Raw genomic sequence first — 21,873 nt, forward strand, 5'->3', positions numbered from 1 at the left:
AAATCTCACACTCCTTAGGGGAACTTTTGCAGCTGAAATATCCCTTTGGAAACTCATCCACTGCCTGTGTGAGCCAGGCTAGCCATTTTTTGCACCTCTGCCCTTCCTACCAGTCTTGATGTGACTTTTTCTTTAAATCCTTGGTTATAAGACTTCTCTTCAGCTAGTCTTCAGTTGGTTATTCAGGATCATTGCTCTGTATTTTTAGTTATAATTCAAGTTTAGTCCTGGGAGGATATGAGCATAACATCCATGTTCTCAGCCACCATCTTGGATCCCCTTTATCTCTATTTTATTTTTATCTCACCCTTTATTTCTTTTTTGACCTAGTCATTTTTCAGGAGCATGTTGTTTAATCTCCACATATTTCCTGTTGTTTTTTTAACTTACTTTTGCAGTTGATTTCTAATTTCAAAGCATTGTGGTTAGATAATATGCGTGGTATGATTTCAATTGTCTTAAATTTGTTGATATTAGTTTTATGTCCCAACATATGGTCTGTCTTTGAGAATGTTCCATGTGCACTGGATAAGAATATATAACCTGATGTTCTGGGATGAAAGGCTTTGTGATTGTAAATTATGTCCATTTGATCTAATGTGTCATTTAAGGTCAATATTTCTTTATTTACTTTCTGCTTGGATTATCTATAGCTGTCAGTGGGGTATTTGGGTCCTCTACCCTGATTGTGTTTTTGTCAGTTTCTCTCTTTACTTCTGTTAGTAGTTGCTTTATATATTTGGGTGCTCCCTAATTGGGTGCATATGTATTAAGAAGTGTTACATCTTCTTGGTGTAGTGTTCCCTTTATCACTATAAAATATCCATATTTTCTCTTGTTAGTTTTGTTAAACTCTATTTTGTCAGATATAAGTGTCTACACCTGCTTTTCTGGATGTCATTTGTTTGGGGAATCATTTTCCACCCTTTCACTTTGAGCCTATATTTGTCTTTGCAGTTTAGATGTGTCTTCTGAAAGCAGAATATGGCTGGGTTTTGTTTTTTCCATCCAGTTTGCTACTCTGTGCCTTTTTATAGGTGAATTCAGTCCATTCACATTTAGGGTGTTTATTGATGTACTAATATAAAGATTTCCAATAGCCATGTTATCTTTTGTTTTCTGGTAGCTCTGTGCCCCCATTGGTTCTTTAACTTTGTGTTTCTGTCTGTTTTAGTTTGGTGGTATTCCATACTTTTTTCCTTTGTTTCGTGTGTGTATGTGTGTGTGTGTGTGTGTGTGTGTGTTTGTATGTGTGTGTGTGGTTTATGAAAAATAAAGTTTTATATATATAGTAATTATTTTTATTTTGAATGCATCTACTCTCCATCCCCTTTGCAAATTCAGATCTTTACTACTTCCTCTTTTAGGTTTTTCTTGTCACAAAATATTTATGTTGTGAGTTTGTTGTTGATCTCACTCAGAGTGCTGTGATCTTTAGTTCTTTGTTTCAGGTATAATAACCCCCTTGAGTATTTCCTGCAATCGAGGTCTTCTGGTGGTAAATTTCTTCAGCTTCTATCTGTATGGAAAAGTCTTTATTTCTCCTTCATATCTAATGAATAACTTTTCTAGATATATTATTCTTGGCTGGTAATCTTCCTCTTTTAGTAATTTGAATATTTGATTGCATTCTCTTCTGGTTTGTAGAGTTTCTGCTGATAAGTCTAATGATAACCAAATGGGATTTTCTTTAAAGGTTACTTTCTTCTTTTCTGGCTGCTTTGATACATCTTTATTATTAATTTTTAACAGTTTTAATAAAATATGCCTTGGAGATGTCCTCTTTGGATTTAAGTAACTAGGTGTTCTGTTTGCTTCTTAGATTTGAGAACCTAGCTCTTTCTCCATGGGTTTTGGAAGTTCTCATCAACTATTTGAATAGGATCTCAGACCCTTTCTCTTCCTCTTCTCCTGCTGGTATGCCTATTAATGTTATATTGTTCTTTCTGTTGGAATCAGATAGTTCTCATAGAGTTCTTTCATTTTTTTATGGTCAAGTCTTTCTTTCTTTCATTTGTATCGTTTCTAGGTTTCTATCTCTTATATCACTAATTCTTTCCTCCATCTAGTCAGCTTATTTCATTTGCTCACTAGTTCATTCTCTATCTCTTTTATTGAATCCTTCATCTCCAGAATTTCTATTTTGTTTGTTTTTAAAGATTGAATCTCTTTGGAAAAAGTATGCATTTTGTTTGTTGATATTGTTTCTGAGTTCATTAAACTGCTTATCTGTGTTTTCTTGCATCTCATTGATTTTTTTCAGAACTGCAATCTAGTGTTCTCTGTCATTTAAATCAGATATTTCCATATTTTCATGTTTATTTTCTGGAGATTTTTCACTTTATTTCTGAGCTGTCTTGCTACTTTGGTGGTTCATAATATTTGATGGATCCTAACTCTGTCTAGGCATCTACATACCAGGTATGTATGGCATTTCTCTATAAATTGATAAAAAGTTTTTCTATTGTTTTCCAGTAGGTGGTGCTGAATCACACATTTTTAGTTCTCTGGCACTGCTCTGGGTTTTCTGTTCTCCTCAGGGTGGTAGAAAATGGGCTTGTCCCTGTGTTCATGTCACCTCTGACTCAGGGAACTAATCACATAGGTGAATGTGGTGGGAAATAGGTTTCCAAATCCGTGATAGCCAAGTGCTGTGCCCCGCAGCCAGATGCTGCCAGCAGTCCAGCTTCAAAGGGTGGGGGTGGCGTGAGCTGAGGGAAGTTGGCTGCTTTCTTTGTTGCTTTGCTCTCAGAATAATGGTTGCTAGCTAGCTGACCTCTGAGGCCTCCTTTCCGTGTTTCCACCCAACCCTGTGATTAGTTGCACAATGTGCCTGTTGCTCAGGGTAAAAGTATTTCCATAGTACCAGTTCTTGGGTTTGCAGATAATGTGCTTTGCAACCTGACACTCACTGCTACAGCTTCTTGGGAGGCCTGCTTCTAGCTCTGGGAGCTTGAGCAGAGGTGAGATCTAGGAGGATAAGTGGGGGTAGCCTGGCTCTGTGGCTTTGTTTATCTCTCTGGGATTATCATACAACCATGGCCACACCTCTGTGCTTAGCCCCTGCCCAGATCACTGGGATCAGCTGCGGGCAGTACTGCCCACTTCTGCAGGAATGTTCACTCTATCTGTTTGCTCCTTCTGGCTGAAGGGAGTGCCAGTGGCAACCTGATTCCTCCCCTCTCAGGGCTGAGCCCCACCTTGAGCTCCAAGCTGCACATCACTAGCACTGTCTCACCTCTTCTCTCTTTCTACCTCCTTTATTCACTCCTACTTGCCCATCCTCAGATATTTCAATGAGTAGATATCTCAGACTTAGTTGTGCATTGAGCAAGAAATCCTTTGTTGAATTATTGCTGTTCAAATTGTTGAAACTTCAAAGGGAGATAACAAGATGACCTCTCATGCTGTCATTCCTCTGATGTCACTCTCTAGATTCACTTATTGATTCATTAAGAGATCCTAAGAACTTGGCTCCAGTTTGGTATAATGTGTGTGGTCACATCTCTTCCAAAAGGCTAAGGGAAGCTATTCTTGTAACTCAAGCTTCTGGTGGCCATTTTTATTCAATTTTTTAAAACATAAATATATAAGTATAAAATCTAAGGTTAGAAGGGACCAGTGATATGGTTTTATATAATAGTTGAACACTTTCCACAATTTATGAATTTGATGAAAAATGTCAGTATATGCATCTTCATATGATTTTTATATTTCTAGTTTCTTAGAACATATTTAAATTATGATAGGCATACTACATTTTATTGTTCTTTGCTTTATTATACTTCACACACATTGCATTTTAATCAACATTGAGGCAAAACTCTCCACCAGCACAAAGATTATAATTTTCTGAAGGCTCAGATAATGGTTAGCATTTTTTAGCTATAACATTTTCATTAAGGTATGTACATTGCTTCATTTTAGACATAACGTTATAACACTTAAACTACAGTTTCCCATTGCATATAACTCTTATATAGTTCATCTTTTATTTGTTAATTTGATTCCCACCTAAATTTTCAAGTCTTTAAAATAGCTTACATGTGTTTAAAACATAAATTAGAAGTTAGAATGAAAACAAACAAACAGAATAACAAAAATGAAATCCAGAGTAAGCTTATTAAAAAATAATGAACTATATAACTCTTACTAGAAGCCCAGTGCATGAAATTCGTGTACTCAGGGGGGTGGTCCCTCAGCCCAGCTTGCAAGAGGGTGCAGATCAGGCCGAGGGACCCCACCAGTGCATGATCAAGGCTGGGGGGGGGGCATTGGATGTTGGCCAGCCGGGGAGGGACTGCGGGAGGGCTCCAGGGCATGTCTGGCCTGTCTCACTCAGTCCCGATAGACTGGACCCCAGCAACACCTGGTGGTCAGTGCACATCATAGCGAGCGGTTAAGCATCCTTAGCATATCATTAGCATATTAAGCTTTGGATGGGTTGAATGGCCAACCAGATGACCAGACACTTAGCATATTAGGCTTTTATTATATAGGATATGCAATGAGAAACAAAAAAACCCTGTGTGACTTGCACTTGCATTACTGCAATGTGACCTTTATTGCAAGAGTCTGGAAATAAACCTGCAATACCTTTGAGGTATGCCTTTACACTTGAAAAAGGCAAAAGAAGTGTGTTGTCATTGAACAAGATTTTACTTACTATCTTATATGATCTGTAATGCTTACTTTGACCCTTTTATCCAAGTTAATTTAGTCTGATGACCCTTAGCCTGAAGAAAGACTTACATTTCAGGAGTGGAATATTCAGGAGATTTCATTCGTGTCCCCTCTTTAAGCTGACGACAGAATTCTTCATCTATTTGCACTCCTGGGTATGGTGAGGCACCTGGGACATAAGAAAAAACATATATCTTATTCATTCCCATGAAATAAGTAACCCATAAAAATCTTAAAAGGCAGAAACCTAAAAAGGATTCTAAGGAGGGCAAACAGCTCCAGACCTACATAGCTATGTAACATTAGACTTCCATCAAACTTGACAGTTTAGAGATTGGCATACATGATTATTCCAGAAACCACGCATATAAATTGCTTTGAGATTAGATAAAGGTTTTTAAAATCTACTGATAAATTTCCATTGAGTTGGCCATAATTTCATGCTTTTAAATGATATATTCAGGCATTATCCTGTTATTTGCTTGAATGTAAACCAACTTTCAATATAAGATGGGTGATATTTTTTAATCCAAATATATCTGTTTTTGCAGTTTCTGAATGCCTTTTTTATACTATACTTTAACCTCTGACATTCTAACATAGTCCAGGCCTCAAGAAAAACAGGGAGCAGATTTCCAGCCAGTGTGGATATCTGTCTCCAACTTGGGAACTATAGTCTTGTGGCATCCAGACCCAAAAGAAAAATAAGGCCTGAGGATAAATTCCATGTTGATAAATTGGAAAATTAATCACAAAAATGTTGTATGGTAAAGAAAAAACACATTTTCCAAGTTTGAATCACAGTTTAAAGTAGATTAAGAGATTACAAAATATCAAACCTCAGGTCTCTTTAAACATCTATATCTGTGCATGGGTAGGCTACATTTCCAAAGTCATGATTCTTATTTTTGCTTTACGTTTAATAGTTATTAAAACTCTAAAATACATTTTCTAGGACTTTGAGATTCAAGATGGTGTCAATATTGCTAAAAATTCAGTTAAATAATTTTTGAGTATCTATAAGAAATTTTTAGTATAAGGAATTTGTACCCTACCTAAATTTCCAAAAGTGTTTAAAATGGCATACAGTTGTTTAAAATATAAATTAGAAGTTAGAATTAAAACAAACAAACAGAATAACAAAAATGAAATCCAGGGTAAGGTTAGTAAAAAATGATGAACTATCAAAATGTATAATTTACTATTAGGAAAACGGCACAACCTTACTTTCAATTTTCTGTTTTCTGGAAGTTAGTTAATCAAGAGAAACCTGATCTGTTACATAACTCAAGGTAACTTGTAAGACACTATTAATTTTAGTTACTCTTCCTTGGTATCTGGTGATGCATTATTCCTCACTGTAATTCTCCTTCCAGATTTGGTGACTATTTTGTTGATGTAATATTTTAGGTCTCAAAAACTTAACAATGTGTCATCTAATCTGTGAATCATGATCCTCCCAGATCAATGGAGGTATAGCAAACGATCTACATATCATTGGGGGCCATCAGTCATTATCTGTATCCTTAATACTTAATGTCTCATATAGAGTGATAAAAATGTTTATAAAGCATAGAAACAATGATGTAATTTACAAATTTCAAATTATTTTCAGAAGTTCCTCAATTCAGACTAGCTTTTAGTTATGTGCACTTCCTCAACAAATTCATACTAAAAGTATAATCATAAAAATGCAATTCCTTTCCATAGTTTCACACTCTTGGTGGATAGAAGACCAAAATAATACAAAACATGGTATCCAGGGTAAACTTGTTGAACTCTCATTAATTTATTAAGGCAAAACATGACTTTCAACTGTGATTTCATCTGTAAAGTTAGAAAGATCTGCTAGGTTGAGGGAAACAAACAAATTTCTGTTTAAGATATGTATCCTGACTAATTTAGAAGTTAGAAAAACTTCCTCTGGATGTTATGTCATAAGAATCTATTGTGCCTACTGCCCTAGGGAAAAAAAAGGAATATAGCTATCAGTACCCAGCACAGCTCAATGGGATTGAGAAATTGCCGGGGTCCAGCCCCAGCGGGTCCAGGGGTTCCCAAAGGCGTAGACGGAGTCGGCGAAGAAGGAAGGACACGGAGACAGCGTTCAGTTGATCAGCAGCCCAGCCAGGATCTCCAGCCAGGATCTCCAGCCAAGTTCTGGTCTGGATCTCCAGAGAGGTTCTGCTTAGGATCTCCAGCCAGGTTCTGTGTCCATGGTCTCTTGCTAGGTTCTCCAGCCAGGTTCTCCAGGTTCTCCAGCCAGGTTCTGTAGCCATGTTCCCTCGCTAGGTTCTCCAGCCAGGTTCTGTCCAGGTTCTCCAGCCAGGTTCAGTCACCAGGTTCTAGTCAGGTTCTCTTGCCAATTTCTGTAGTCAGGTTCAGTCCAGGATCTTTTGCCATGTTCTCTTGCTAGGTTCTGTCTCTAGGTTCTGAGGCCAGTTTCTGTCCAGGATCTTTTGCCATGTTCTCTCGCTAGGTTCTGTCTCTAGGTTCTGAGGCCAGTTTCTGTCCAGGATCTTTTGCCATGTTCTCTCCAGCGAAGTTCTTCTGTCTCTAGAGAACGTTCTGTGTAGGTTCTGTGCCAATTTCTGTCTCTCTCTCTGTCTCTAGCTGTCTTGTTACATCTGTATTTATACCAGTTGATTCAATCCTATCAATCTCTATTACAAAGGTTAGGGCGTTTCTTATCTCCATTCCAGGGGGTAAAGATTATGTAGCTTAAGCATGATTGTTTGCAGTTAAAGTGATTAATTACCCACCTGGCACTTAGTTAAGAGGTTTTATTCCCTCCCTAACTTCAGGGGAAAATCCCTACCTGGGGAAACAATCTTTCTCAGACACCTTGGTTAAAATACATAGTGCCTAGAAGGTGAGCAAACATATTAAGAACAGTATGCCATATATGCCAGGTCCCTTGAAACAGCAAGGATGGACCGGCTCCCGGCAAGAAATGGCACACAATCCTGAGTTTTCTTATTCAGGAGATAGGGCAGAAAGTGGGGTTCTACCAAATGTCATAGCATATGAGTTCACTGCCCCAGGGGAAAGAGCTGGGTAATTTGCAGCATCAAGCATGGCTCTAAAATATTGGGAGAAGGCACAAAATCCTGAGGCTTTTTTCACAAGAGGGAGTGAGAGGACAGAAATGTGCACATACATAAAAAAGAATGAGAGATTGCCAAAGATAGTCTTTAAAGAATGGAAACGTGTCTATTTTATTAAGAGTGCAGGTACTGATACAAAGCTACAAGAAACACAAGGAATCAGGGAAATATGACACTACCAAAGGGACAAAATAAATCTCCAGAAACTGACCCTAAAAACGAAGATCTATAAATTGCCTGACAATTCAAAATAATCATCTTACAGAAGAACACAGAAAGTTAACTAAATAAAACCAGACAAACAATAAATAAAATGAAACTATCTGACATACGCTTGGAGTAGTGGCTGCTATGAGGAGAGAACATGCGAGAACAGGCAAACCGATAGGCAACCGTGTAGGCATGGCATCCATGTGGGCCCAAGCATGACTCCAAGCCTAGTCCTAGGTCGCCAAGTGCAATCCCAGTGGAGCACAGCCAGGGACAGAAACTAATCTAACCAGATATGAGCAGAGACTATGCTGGACTACCAGAGCCAAGGGTGATAGTGCTACAGTTCTGGATCCTGACCCTCCTGGTGGGCACTTATTCTCACCAGGCCCTGGACTTATTCCATTCACCAATGTAAGATTACAAGGGCAAGACCGAGCTAACACCCCTGGTAATGGATGAGACCATCAGGCACCTGAAGACAGTCCTTGGTTTTTACTTCAATACATCTTACCACTAAGAGAGAGAGAGAGAGAGAGAGAAAGAGAGAGAGAGAGAGAGAGAGAGAGAGAGAGAGAGAGAAAGAGAGAGAGAGAGAGAGAGAGAGAGAGAGAGAAAGAGAGAGAGAGAGAGAGAGAGAGAGAGAGAGAAACTATTAACAAAAACATAGAAACCATTCATGACTTTAAAAAACTACTTAACTGTGGGAAGCCACCACTTGCCAATACTGTCATGAGTGTGCACCAAGGAACACAGGAGGCCGATGGATCTTGAGCATTAGCAGGGCTGATGCTAAGTACTGATTGTTCAAGTTGAGATAGTGGTGGCTCAAAGAAATTTCCTAACCTGACAGCCTCCAAGTAAATGTTTACTGGATCTTAGTGATCTTTACTGATCTTTATTGACCTTAGAGACAGTCTGTCTGCTACCTGTTTGCTGTGCTTTACTGAAGGCAAGATGTGTATCTTAAACCAAATAAAAGCAGACAGGGCCCAATTTTGGTGTGTCTCTTCAAGAAAGAGGTTCCACCTGGCCCACAATGCTTTCTAAATTTATATTTCTTGTATAGTATTTTCATTTGTGCACCGACCCCTCTTTCAGATTCTGAACCCCACTGCGAAGGACACGGCACTTAACAAATTAGGTTTAGAAAGAACATACCTCAACATAATAAAGACCATATATGACAAACTAACAGCTAACATTATACTCAATGGTGAAAACTTGAAAGCTTTCCTACTAATATCAGGAACAAAATAAGACTGCCTTCTTTCACCACTTTTATTCAACATAGTATCAGAAATCCTAGCCACAGAAATTACACAAGAACAAAAAGGCATCCAAATTAGAAAGGAAGTAGTAAAACTCTCACAATTTACAGATGATATGATACTATATAAAAAGCCTAAACACTAGACCAAAAAACTAACACAATTAACACATGAATTCAGCAAAGTTGCAAATACAAAGTTAATGTTCAAATATATGTTGCAATTCTACACACTAACACTGAGCTATCATAATGAGAAATTAAGAAAACTATATAATTTATCATTATATACAAAGAATTAAATACCTAGGTATAAATTTAAGCAAGAAGCTGATAGACCTGTACTGTAAAAACTAAAAGAAATTGAAGAGGACACATATAAATGGAAGGATATATTGTGCTCATGGATTTGAGGATGAGTACTGTTAAAATTTCCATACTCCCCAAAGAAATCTATAGAGTCAACACAATACCTATCACAATGCCAATGAATTACTTTTCAGAAATAGAAGAAATAATACTAAATTTTTATGGAACCACAAAAGTCACCAAATGGCCAAAATAATCTTGAGAATGAAGAACAAAGCTTAAGGCATCACAGTACCTAATTACAAACTATACTGAAAATACATAATAATATAAACAATGTACTGGAATAAAAAACAGACACATAGATAAATGGAACAGAGTGTGTTTTCATTTTTATCACATAAATGTCCAGAAATGGAATTGCTGGGTCATATGATAGTTCTATTTTCAATTTTTTGAGGAACTTCCATACAGTTTTCCATCGTGGTTGCACCATTTTACACTCCAACCAACAGTGTATGAAAGCTAACAAAGACCAGAAATAAACTCATGCTTATATGGCCAAATAATCTGACAAGGGAGGCAAGAATATACAATGGGGAAATAACAGTCTCTTCAATAAATGATGCTTGGAAATCTGGGTAGATACATGCAAAAAAAATGTATCTGCACCATTTTCTTACACTATATAAAAAATAAACTCAAATGGATTAAAAACTGAATGTAAGACATGAAACCTTAAAACTCCTACAAAAAACATAGGCAGTAAACTCTTTGATGTTGGTCTTAAAAATGTTTTATTTGGATAGATATACCTAGGTAAGGCTGAATAAAAAGCAAAAATAAACAAATTGGATCCCAAATATATAAAAAACTCATACAGCTCAACATATAAAAACAAACAAAAACAAAAATGGGAAAATGACCTGAAGAGATATTTCTCCAAAGTAGACATGCAGATGCTCAACCAAAATCTAAATTATGTACATCACTAATCATCATAAAAATCCAAATCAAAACCATAATGAGACAATACCTCACACCTGTCAGAATGGCTGTAATTAAAAAGTTAACAAATAGGAGAAGAAAATGGTGGCCAAATAGGCAGAAGTGTCATGTACCTCATTTCAGGGACAGACCGGAAAGCAACTAAATAGGAGACCATCCACCCGGAATGAACAAATTAGACACAGATGAGGAGACAATTATCAATAAGAGCAGAGGATGCCTGGAGAATGGTAAGAACAAGTATCTGGGTGGGAGAGGCCCCCCCGGCCACCAGGCCAAGAGGGTGAGGTGGAAGCTGCATTGCACCAAAGCCACATCTCTGGGTGACAGGCATAACACCCAACTGACAAAAGGAAAACCCACAGGGCAGCTGACACCCAGGGAATATAGACCTAAGACCATAGCTATAAAAGGCTGCACCCCAAAAAGCACCCTGAATTTTTCTCCCTCCTCTCTTGTTCTTTTCTTTTCCTAATTTTTTAATTAGTTTCACTTCATAAATTCAGGCCTATCTGCTCTCTCCTTTTCAAAAATTCAATTGATTAATTAATTAATTAATTTTAATTTTTTCTTCTGTTCCACTCATTCTTTTTCTCCCTCCTCTATACTAAACTGTGGTCCTTCCCCTATTCATCCAATTCCTTAACCTTATTTTCTGTATTTAAGATCACCCTCTACAGATTCTGCCTCCCCTTTTCTGTGTGTTTTTCATTTGTGCTTTTTGGTTTAATTTTTTGTTTTGTTGTGTTTTTTTCCCCATATTGTTTCTTTTCTTTCTTTTTCTATCTCTTTCCTTTTCTTTTATTGCTACTAGTTTTGCTCTTTTCTCTCTCCTAATTCTCTTTTCTATGGTGGTCATTTTTATTGAGGTTATAGGTATCTTGTGTACATTTGTGTTCTGTTCCTATTTTGCCATGTTGCGTTGTATTGTATTTTGTGTTGTTCAGTCAGTACCTCCACAATGTTTGGCATGGCGTGGTAGGGAGCAAGCCACAGAATCAGACACCCTGAAGGGATACTCCATCCACGGATGGGAAAATAACATTCAAGACACAACTACATCAGGAGACCCAAATATTTCAAGTAGGGTGCCTCCTTAGCACTCCCAGCCCAGGATACCTGAGATACTGCACCACTAGAACCCACAAATCATCTACTCCATAAGACCGATTCAAAAAATATGGATGGCATATCAGTTTGATCTAATACATAGAAACATAAGGAACTGCAAAAATGGTGAGACAAAGAAATAATCTCCAAATGAAAGAAAATGAGGAATCACCACAAAAGGAACTAAATGAAATAGAGGCAATTTGTCAGAAAGAATTCAGAGTAATGGTTATAAGGATGATCAGATGGCAGGATAGGAAATTCACCAACATGTGTAAGAACCAAGAGGAAATGAAGAATGACATAACTGAAATAAAGAACACAATGGAAGGTTTAAACAGTAGACTAGAAGATGCTGAGGACTGAATCAGTGAGTTAGAAGACAAGGTAGAAAAAAATATCCAAGCAGAGCAGCAACTGGAAAAAAATATTAAAAAGAAGGAAGAGAGTCTAAGGGAACTCTAAGACACCACTAAATCAAACAATATCCACATAATATGCATGCCAGAAGGAGAGGAAGCTGAGCAAGGAATACAAAAATTGTTTGAAGAAATAATGACAGAAAACTTCCCTGATTTGGGAAAAACAACTCACAAAAGTCCAAGAAGCACACAGAGTCCCAAACAAGATGAACCCCAAAAGACCAACACCAAGACACATCATCATTAAATTGGCAAAGATCAACGACAAAGTAGGAATATTAAGGGCTGCCACAGAGAGACAGAAAGGGTTCTTGCATCAACTTGATGTGTTTCTTAAAAGAAACACATCAGGCCAGAAGAGAATGGAATGAAGTATACAAAGTAATGCAAAGCAAGGGGCTGAATCCAAGAATACTCTATCCAGCAAGGCTGTCATTCAAAATTGAAGGTGAAATTAGGAGCATTATAGAAAAAAAAGGGTAAGGAGGTTTATTACCAGCAATGCCAGCAATGCAAGAAATGCTAAAGGGACTGTTGTAAAAAGAAGAATATAAAGGGAGATAGGAACACAGGCATAAAGAATAAAAATTGCAACAAACAAGTACCTATCCTATATAATAAAGAGGTAATATGCAAATTGACCATCACGCCAATACACAAGATGGCCACCCCCATGTGGTCACAAGATGGCCGGCAGGGGAGGGCAGTTGGGGGAACCAGGCCTGCAGGGGAGGGCAGTTGGGGGGACCAGGCTTGCAGGGGAGGGGAGTTGGGGGCAAACAGGCCTGCAAGGGAGGGCATTTGGGGGGAACCAGGCCTGCAGGGGAAGGCAGCTGGAGGCAACCAAGCCAGCAGGGAAGAACAGTTAGGGGTGACCAGGCCAGCAGGGGAGTGCAGTTAAGGGCAACCATGCCTGCAGAGGGGCGGGGGGGGGGGGAAGTTGGGAGCAACTAGGCCTGCAGGGGAAGGAAGTTGTGGGGGTCCAGGCTTGGAGGGGAGGGCAGTTGGGGGGGACCAGGCCTTGAGAGGAGAGCAGTTGGCGGAAACCAGGCTGGCAGGGGAGCAGTTAGGCATTGATCAGGCTGGCAGGGGAGTGGTTAGGGGGTGATCAGGTTGGCATGCAGAAGCGGTTAGGGGCAATCAGGCAGGCAGGCAAGCGGGTTGGAGTCAGCAGTCCTGGATTGTGAGAGGGATGTCTGACTGCCCGTTTAGGCCCAATCCCTAGAGGGGTCGCAGATTAGAGAGGGTGCAGGCTGGGCTGAGGGACACACACACCCCCTTGCACAAATTTCATGCATGGGCCTCTCTTGTCAATAATAATGTTAAATGTAATGGATTAAATGCTCCAATCAAAAAACATAGGGTGGCTGAATGGATAAGAAACCATGACCTATATATGTGCTGTCTAAAGGAGACCCACCTTAGAACAAATGACTCACACAGACTGAAAGTGAAGGGATGGGAACAAAAAAATCAGGCAAATGGAAATGAAACAAATTCAGGGGTAGCAATAGTTATATCTGACAAAATTGACCTCAAAGTGAAGGCCATAACAAGTGATAAGGAGGGCCACTTCATAATACAAAAGGGATTGATTCAACAAGAGGATACAATTCTAGAAAACATATATGCACCCAATACAGGAGCACCCAAATACATAAAAATCTTCTGGAAGATATCCAAGGAGAGATAGAAAGCAATACAATCATAGTAGGGGACTTTAATACTCCACTGACATCACTGGATAAACCCTCTAGACCAGCGGTTCTCAACCTGTGGGTCGAGACCCCTTTGGCGGTTGAACGACCCTTTCACAGGGGTCACCTAAGACCATCCTGAATATCAGATATTTACATTATGATTCATAACAGTAGCAACATTACAGTTATGAAGTAGCAATGATAATAATTTTATGGTTGGGGTCACAACATGAGGAACTGTATTTAAAGGGCCAGAAGGTTGAGAACCACTGCTCTAGACAAAAAATCAGTAAAGAAACAGCAATCCTAAATGATTCACTAGATCAGATAGAATAACTTGACATCTTCAGAACATTTTACCCCAAAGCTAAGGAATGTACATTATTCTCAAGTGCTCATGAAACATTTTTGAAAATAGACCACATATTAGGACACAGGTGAAGTCTCTACAAATTCAAGAAGACTGAATCATATCAAGCATTTTCTCAGATCACAATGGCATAAAATTAGAAATCAACTACAATAAAAACAATAAAAAAATCAAACACTTGGAGGCTAAATAGAATGCTATTAAACAATGATAGGGTTACCAAAGAGATATAAAAACGAAATAAAAAACATATTGGAAACAAATGACAATGAAAACCCAAAAATCCAAAATCTGAGGAAACAATGAAAGCAGTCCTGAGAGTGAAGTTTTTAACACTACAGGCCTACCTCAAAAAAACAACAAAAACTGGTAATAAGTTATCTAACCTTACAACTTTAGAAACTAAAAATATAGCAACAAGAAGAGCCGAGAGTAAGTAGACAGAAGGGAATAATAAAGATCTGAGTGGAAATAAATGACATAGAGCCCCCACCACCACCAAAAAAAAATACCAAAGATTAATAGAACCAAGAGCTGGTTCTTTGAAAGGATAAATAAGATTGATTAACCTCTAGCCAGGGTCACCAAAAAACAAAGTGAATGTACCCAAATAAAATCAGAAATGAAAGAGGTGAAGTAACAACCGACCCCACAGAAATACAAAGGATTGGGGGGAAAATACTAAGTACAAATCTATTCAAACAAACTGGACAACCTAGACATGATGTACATATTCCTAGAAAAATACAATCTTCCAAAACTCAATCAGGAAGAATCAGAAAACTTGAATAGGCCTATAACTATCAATAAATTTGAAACAGTAATAAAAAAAATAAACTTCCAGAAAATAAAAGCCCTGCTCTGGATGGCTTCACATGGGAATTTTACCAAACACTAACACCAATCCTCATTAGACTATTCCAAAAAATTCAAAAGGAAGGAACATTTCCAAGCTCTTTCCATGAAGCCAGTATTACCTAATTTTAATATAAGATAAAGACACTACAGTGAAAATTACAGGCCAATATCCCTGATGAACATAGATGCTAAACTCAACTAAATATTAGCAAATTGCATCCAGAAATACATTAAAAAGATCATATAACATGACCATGTGAGATTTATTCTGGAGATGCAAGGTTGGTACAATATCTGCAAATCAGTAAACGTAATACATCACATAAACAAATTGAAAGACAAAAACCACATGATCATATCAATTGATGCAGAAAAAGCATTCCACAAAATCCAACACCCTTTTTTTTTATTAAAAAAAAAACACGCAGCAAAGTTGGAATAAAGGGATCATACCTCAACATAATAAAAGCCTTATATGACAAACCTATAGCCGACATCATATTCAATAGGCAAATACTAAAATCATTTCCCCTAAGAACAGGAACAAGACAGGATGCCCACTTTCACCACTCATGTTTGACATAGTATTGGAAGTGCTAGCCATAGTAGTCAGACAAGAAAAAGAAATAAAAGGCATCCAAATTGGAAAAGAAAAAGTAAAACTGATATTATTTGCTGTTTACAGGATATTGTACATAGAAATTCCTAAAATCTCCATTAATAAAAACTAGATTTGCCGAAACTGGTTTGGCTCAGTGGATAGAGCGTTGGCCTGCGGACTGAAAGGTCCCAGGTTCGATTCCGGTCAAGGGCATGTACCTGGGTTGCGGGCACATCCCCAGTGGGAGATGTGCAGGAGGCAGCTGATCGATGTTTCTTTCTCATCGATGTTTCTAGCTCTCTATCTCTCTCCCTTCCTCTCTCTAAAAAAAAAAAAACCAATAAAATATATTTTAAAAAAATAACAAACGAAAATAGATTTAATAAATGAATTCAGCAATGAAACAGGATACAAAATTAACACCCATAACCTATGACATTTTTATACACCAATAAAGAACTCACAGAAATAGAAACTAAAATAGCAATCCCATTTACCACTGCAACAAAAAAATTAAGATACCTAAGAATACACTTAACTAAGGAGATAAACGACCTGTACTTGGAAAACTACCGGATGCTGAAAAATGAGATAGAGGAAGATATACACAAGTGGAAGAATATACCATGTTCATGGGTTGGTAGAAACAACATCATTAAAATGTCTATACTACTGAAAGTAATCTATAGATTAGATGCAATCCCAATTAAAGTACCAAAGGCATATTTCACAGACCCAGAGAAAACTCTCCAAAAATTCATCTGGAATAAAAAAGACCCCAAATAGCCTCAGCAATCCTGAGAAAGAAGAACAAAGTTGGAGGGATCACAATACCAAATATCAAGCTGTATTACAAAGCCACTGTTCTCAAAACTGCCTGGTACTGAAACAAGAACAAACATATAGACCAATGAAACAGAACAGAGAATACAGAAATCAACCCAAGCCATTATATTCAATTAATGTTTGATAAAGGAGTCAAGAGCACACAATGGAGTCAAGACAGTCTCCTCAATAAATGGTGTTGGGAAAGTTGGACAGGTACATACAAAAAAATGAAACTAGACCACCAACTTACACCATACATGAAAATAAAATCAAAATGGGTAAAAGACTTAAAGGTACAACCAGAAACCATACAAATCTTAGAAGAATCCATAGGCAGCAAAATATAAGACATATATGGACACATCTCCTAGGACAAGGGAAACTAAGGAGAAAATAAACAAATGGGACTACATAAAAATAAAAAGCTTCTGCATTGCAAAAGAAACCATCAACAAAACAACAAGAGAGCCCACTGCTTGGGGGAACATACTAGCATTTGCAAATGTTACATCTGATAAGGGTTTAATCTCCAAAATTTATAGGGAACTCATACACCTTAACCAAAGGAAGATAAACAATTCAATAAAAAAATGGGCAAAAAACTTAGACACTTTTTGAAAGAAGACATACAGAAGGCCAAGAGACATATGAAAACATGCTCAAAGTCACTCATCAATCTGAGAGATGCAAATCAAAACAACAATGATGTTCCATCTCACACCTGCCAGAATGGCAATCATCAACAAATCAATAAATGACAAGTGCTGGCAAGGATGTGGAGAAAAAGGATCCCTCTTACACTGCTGGTGGGAATGCAGACTGGTGCAGCCACTGTGGAAAAACAGTATGGAGTTTCCTGAAAAAAATTAAAAATGGAATTTCCATTTGACCCAGTAATCCCACTTCTAGGAATATATCCCAAGAAAACAGAAATACCAATAGGAAAGGATTTATGCACCCCTATGTTCATAACAGCACAATTTACAATAGTTAAGATTTGGAACCCGCCTAAGTGCTCATCAGCTGATGAGTGGATTAGAAAACCGTGGTACATCTACACAATGGAATACTACACTGCTGTAAAAAAGAAGAAATTCTTACCATTTGCAACAGCATAAATGGACTGGAGAGCATTATGTTAAGCAAAATAAGCCAAAGAAAGATAAATATCACATGATCTCACTCATTTGTGGAATATAATGAACAACATAAACTGATGAACAAAAATAGAACCAGAGTCATAGAAGACTGTCCAAACCTATGAGGGAAAGTGGGGGGTGAGGGGGTAAAAGATCAACCAAAGGACTTGCATGCATGCATATGAGCATAACCAATGGACACAGACAGTAGGGGGGTGAGGGCATGTTCTGGGGGGTGGGGGTGGCCAGGGAGACATCAATTGGTGAAAAAGGAGACTCATGTTATACTTTAAACAATAAAGAATTTAATTTTTTAAAAATCAATGGTTTATGATGATGCTAATAGAGGCTAAGTTAGTATGTACCTGGTTTTACTTTATTATGATGTCAGAATTTAAGCCTTTATCATTGAAAGTGACATTAGGAATGTTAAATCTATTGCCTGGGTTTTCATAATAGTAAATCGTTGTTCCTAGCTCTAGGATGAAGAATAGAGGCTGTGAAAAGTATTGGGGATTGAATGATCAAAATATACAAGAACAAACACAGTTGGGATTGACCTTTAAGCAGCATATTTCACTTACCAAAGTTGTAGTTGTCTGTTACCTCTACTGAATCAAAAGTGATCCTAACTCTGATCTCTGTTTTGGGACAAAACCTTGGCACTGGGATCTTGGCTAAGGTGTTGTTCAGTTGGTGGATACAAATTCAGTCAGTGGGTATGAATGCCGTCTGGGAAGCAAGTGCTTAGTTTCAAAATGGGAGTTTCAAGCTGTGATTTGTCCTTTCCACAAACAGCCTATGTTTTTTGAGTACCTACTGTACAGGCCACCATGATGGTACTCTGAGATCTACAATGAGATAGAATTCACCAAAGGGCTCAACATGAGAGCCCATCCATGGAGTCTGGTATACTTCTAGTACCATTTGCAAATTTTCTGTTAATCTAGGTTCAGAAAGAGCACCTGTATCCACCAGTAAAGTATACTAGGGGGCAGATACAGCTCTAGAACCACCTTTTTCTACACATGACCCTTGTCATGTTTGGTAGTAGAGGAAGAGCGATGAGAGGTAGAGGAAGATGTGGGAGGCATGACTTCATGAAAAGAAAACAGGAGCATCATCCCTAGTTCTTCTAGAAAAAAACCTGTTATTAGGTGAGAAGTGTCAGTTAAACAGCTTTCCGTCTCTAAGTGGCATATGTGAGTCAGCATCTATGTAGAACACCCCCAATGCCCCTTTCAAGGCCAGAATAGATCATAGCTATTGGAAGGAATACCTTAACATGATATTGTGGCTACTTATGTCTCAGGTTTTGACCATGCTTTGGAGGTGCCTTGCTTGGTTGCTTTCTCTCCCAGCAACCTGTCTCTTGGATACATTAAGACACCATCTTAGACCTGATAGCTGGTCACAGGTAAGGCAAACCATAAATCAACTCAAATTAAATATTTTTCTGTTTCAAAACTCTTTCTGTCCTCCTAGGAATTTCTGACAACGTAGGGTTTTGGCCTGATTCAACACTCTAGGCTGAATAAGGATTAGCAAAGATGTATCACTGAACCTTCTGTGATGCCATTGTGAAGGAGCAAGTCCTTCAAACCCTATAAACTGGCCTATGCTTCCCCTCCAGCTAGTTTCAACTTTCAGGACCTGTGTGAAGATGCAATCTTGTGAGCCTTCTTTCACTCTCTTCCTAAGCCAGTTATGAGTTTGGCAATAAACTTCCATCTATTATGGTATTATACCACTAAAATAATAAAAAACCACATATAGTTAGCACAATGTACATACAAATAAGAATTTGCACATACACTATAAGAAGAAATGTATTTTTTCATGAATGGTCTAGTATTTGGCTTTCTTATGTTTTTATTCAGACATTAGATATAATTTTAGCCATTCATCTTGGAGTGTTACCAGCTGAATTAAAAAATATATGATTCAAGAGAGTGAAATTCCAACTCTTTGCAGAATACACTGAACATTTGTATGGCACTTTATAGTTCAAATAGTACTATAACATAACAACTTTGTAATATATAAATTAACACGATTTTTAGATGAGGAAGTTAGAACCCACATTGGAGTAGTGACCTGAAGAAATGGTACAGCAAATGAGAAGTGACACTGAGATTTAAACTCATGTCTGACTTGAAGTCAGATGTCATATTTATCCATGTAAATTTCTTTGGCAATATGTCTCTGTTTCATCTCTATCCAAAGTCCTTAACATGGCCTATAAGGCACCACATGAAATTTTTCTTTGCTACCTATCTATCCTCATCATCTATCACTTTCCCCTTCACCTAGTGCAGTGGTTCTCAACCTTGGCTGCACATTAGAATCACCTGAGAATCTTTTTAAAATACTGATTTCTGGGCCTCATCCTCTAGAAATTGTTTCTTTGTTACTAATGTTGTGGCCCCATCCCATAACAAAGAAACAGAATTTCCAGAGGATGAGGCCCAGAAATCAGGATTTTAAAAAGATTCCCAGGTGAGAAACCAAGATGGCGGCATAGGTAAAAACCAGAAATTGCTGCCTCCCACAACAACTTCAAAAATACAACGAAAAGAAAAAACGGACATCATCCAGAACTACAGGAAGGCTGGCTGAGTGGAAATTCTACAACTAGAAGGAAAAAGAAAAGCACACGTACACTCAGAGGAGGTGCAGAAGTAAAGTGCAGACGTACGGAGGATCAAGCACGCGCGGAAAGGGGCGGGCACCTGAGGACACGGCTGTCTTTTTGAATCAGGAGGGAGTCACAAGCTCCTGACTGCTCTGAACTCTGGTTCCGGGAAGTCTCTGGGGACCCAGGACTCATACGGAAAGAAACTGGACTGTCTGGCAGCAGGCAGAACTCGGAACTTGAGGGCGGCTTTCCCTCAGAGGTGCTTGCAGCAATTACCGGGACACTGAGACTCGCGGCCCCTTAGGGCAGGGCTGAGGATCCACCATAGCTGCTTGCTCTGCCCTTTGATTCCTTGAGACCCCGCCCCACCCAGGCTGTGGCAGAGGCTTTTGCATATGAATGCCCTGGCCCTTTGCAACCTGAAAATTACCTAACAAATTGCAGCTGGGCCAGACAGACCCAGAACTTCCAAGAGGAGGCCCAAGGCCCCACATCAGCTTGCATTGCTTCACAGTTGGGCCTCATCTGGGCACCTCCAAACTCCAAAAAAGGAAGGGGAATCTGCAGTTCTCTTCTTAGCTCCTGCTGGGTAACCTCAGGCAGAGGCTAAATTAGCACCTCCTTAGATCTAAGAGCCAGTTTACCCAGTGGTTAGAGTGGGACCATCCAGATTACAACTCCTCAGATCCATAAGGGACACACTCAGGGTGCAGACTCAGTGAGCACCAAAGCCCCACTGAAGCAAGTCTTGCCTCAGAAGGGTGTCTTCAGCACAGAAGTTCTCCCACTGCAGACACAGCTGATTATCACTGCCAATTGGCCGGGAGGTCAATTCCTCCCAGTGATACCAACAGCAATCAAGGCATAACTACAATAAGACTGTGCACAAAGCCCACAAGGGGGTGCACCAAGAGTGTCCACCTCAGGTAACTGGGGAGGCTGAGCCACTGGGCCCTACAGGACACCTAGCACACAAAGCCACTCTATCAACAAAGGGAAGCATAAAAAATGCGGACACAAAGAAACAGGTCACAAATGACAGAAATGGAGGAAAGCAAATGACTGGATATAGAGTTCAAGGCCACGTTTATAAGGTTTTTCAAGAATTTTATGGAAACCGCCAATAAATTTAGTGAGACCTTGGAGGATATGAAAAAAGACCAACTAGAAATTAAGCATACACTGACTGAAATAAAGAATAATATACAGAGATCCAACAGCAGACAAGAGGATCCCAAGAATCAAGTCAAAGATTTGAAATACAAAGAAACAAAAAATACTCAACAGAAAAAGAAAAGAGAAAAAAGAATCCAAAAATATGAAGATAGTGTAAGGAGCCTCTGGGACAACTTCAAGCGTAGGAACATCAGAATTATAGGGGTACCAGAAGAAGAGAGAGGGCAAGATATTGAAAACCTATTTGAAGAAATAATGACAGAAAACTTCCCCTACCTGGTCAAAGAAATAGACTTACAAGTCCAGGAAGCGCAGAGAACCCCAAACAAAAGGAATCCAAAGAGGACCACACCAAGACACATCATAATTAAAATGCCAAGAGCAAAAGACAAAGAGAGAATCTTAAAAGCAGCAAGAGAAAGAAAGTCAGTTACCTACAAGGTA

The 21,873-nt window shown here is 38.6% G+C and overlaps 1 protein-coding gene across 1 annotated transcript in view; it reads right to left on the reverse strand.

Moving 5' to 3' along the window:
- The window catches only part of LOC308510763 (vascular endothelial growth factor receptor kdr-like), a 435,828-nt gene that overhangs the window by 86,359 nt on the left and 327,596 nt on the right, over positions 1 to 21,873 (reverse strand). Inside the window, exon 25 of the mRNA XM_081080791.1 lies at positions 4,753 to 4,852. Coding sequence (XP_080936917.1) covers positions 4,753 to 4,852 — 100 coding nt within the window. The remainder of the gene's footprint in view (positions 1 to 4,752; positions 4,853 to 21,873) is intronic.

Source organism: Myotis nattereri, assembly GCF_964212035.1.
Source record: "Myotis nattereri genome assembly, chromosome: X".
Classification (NCBI taxonomy): Eukaryota; Metazoa; Chordata; class Mammalia; order Chiroptera; family Vespertilionidae; genus Myotis; species Myotis nattereri.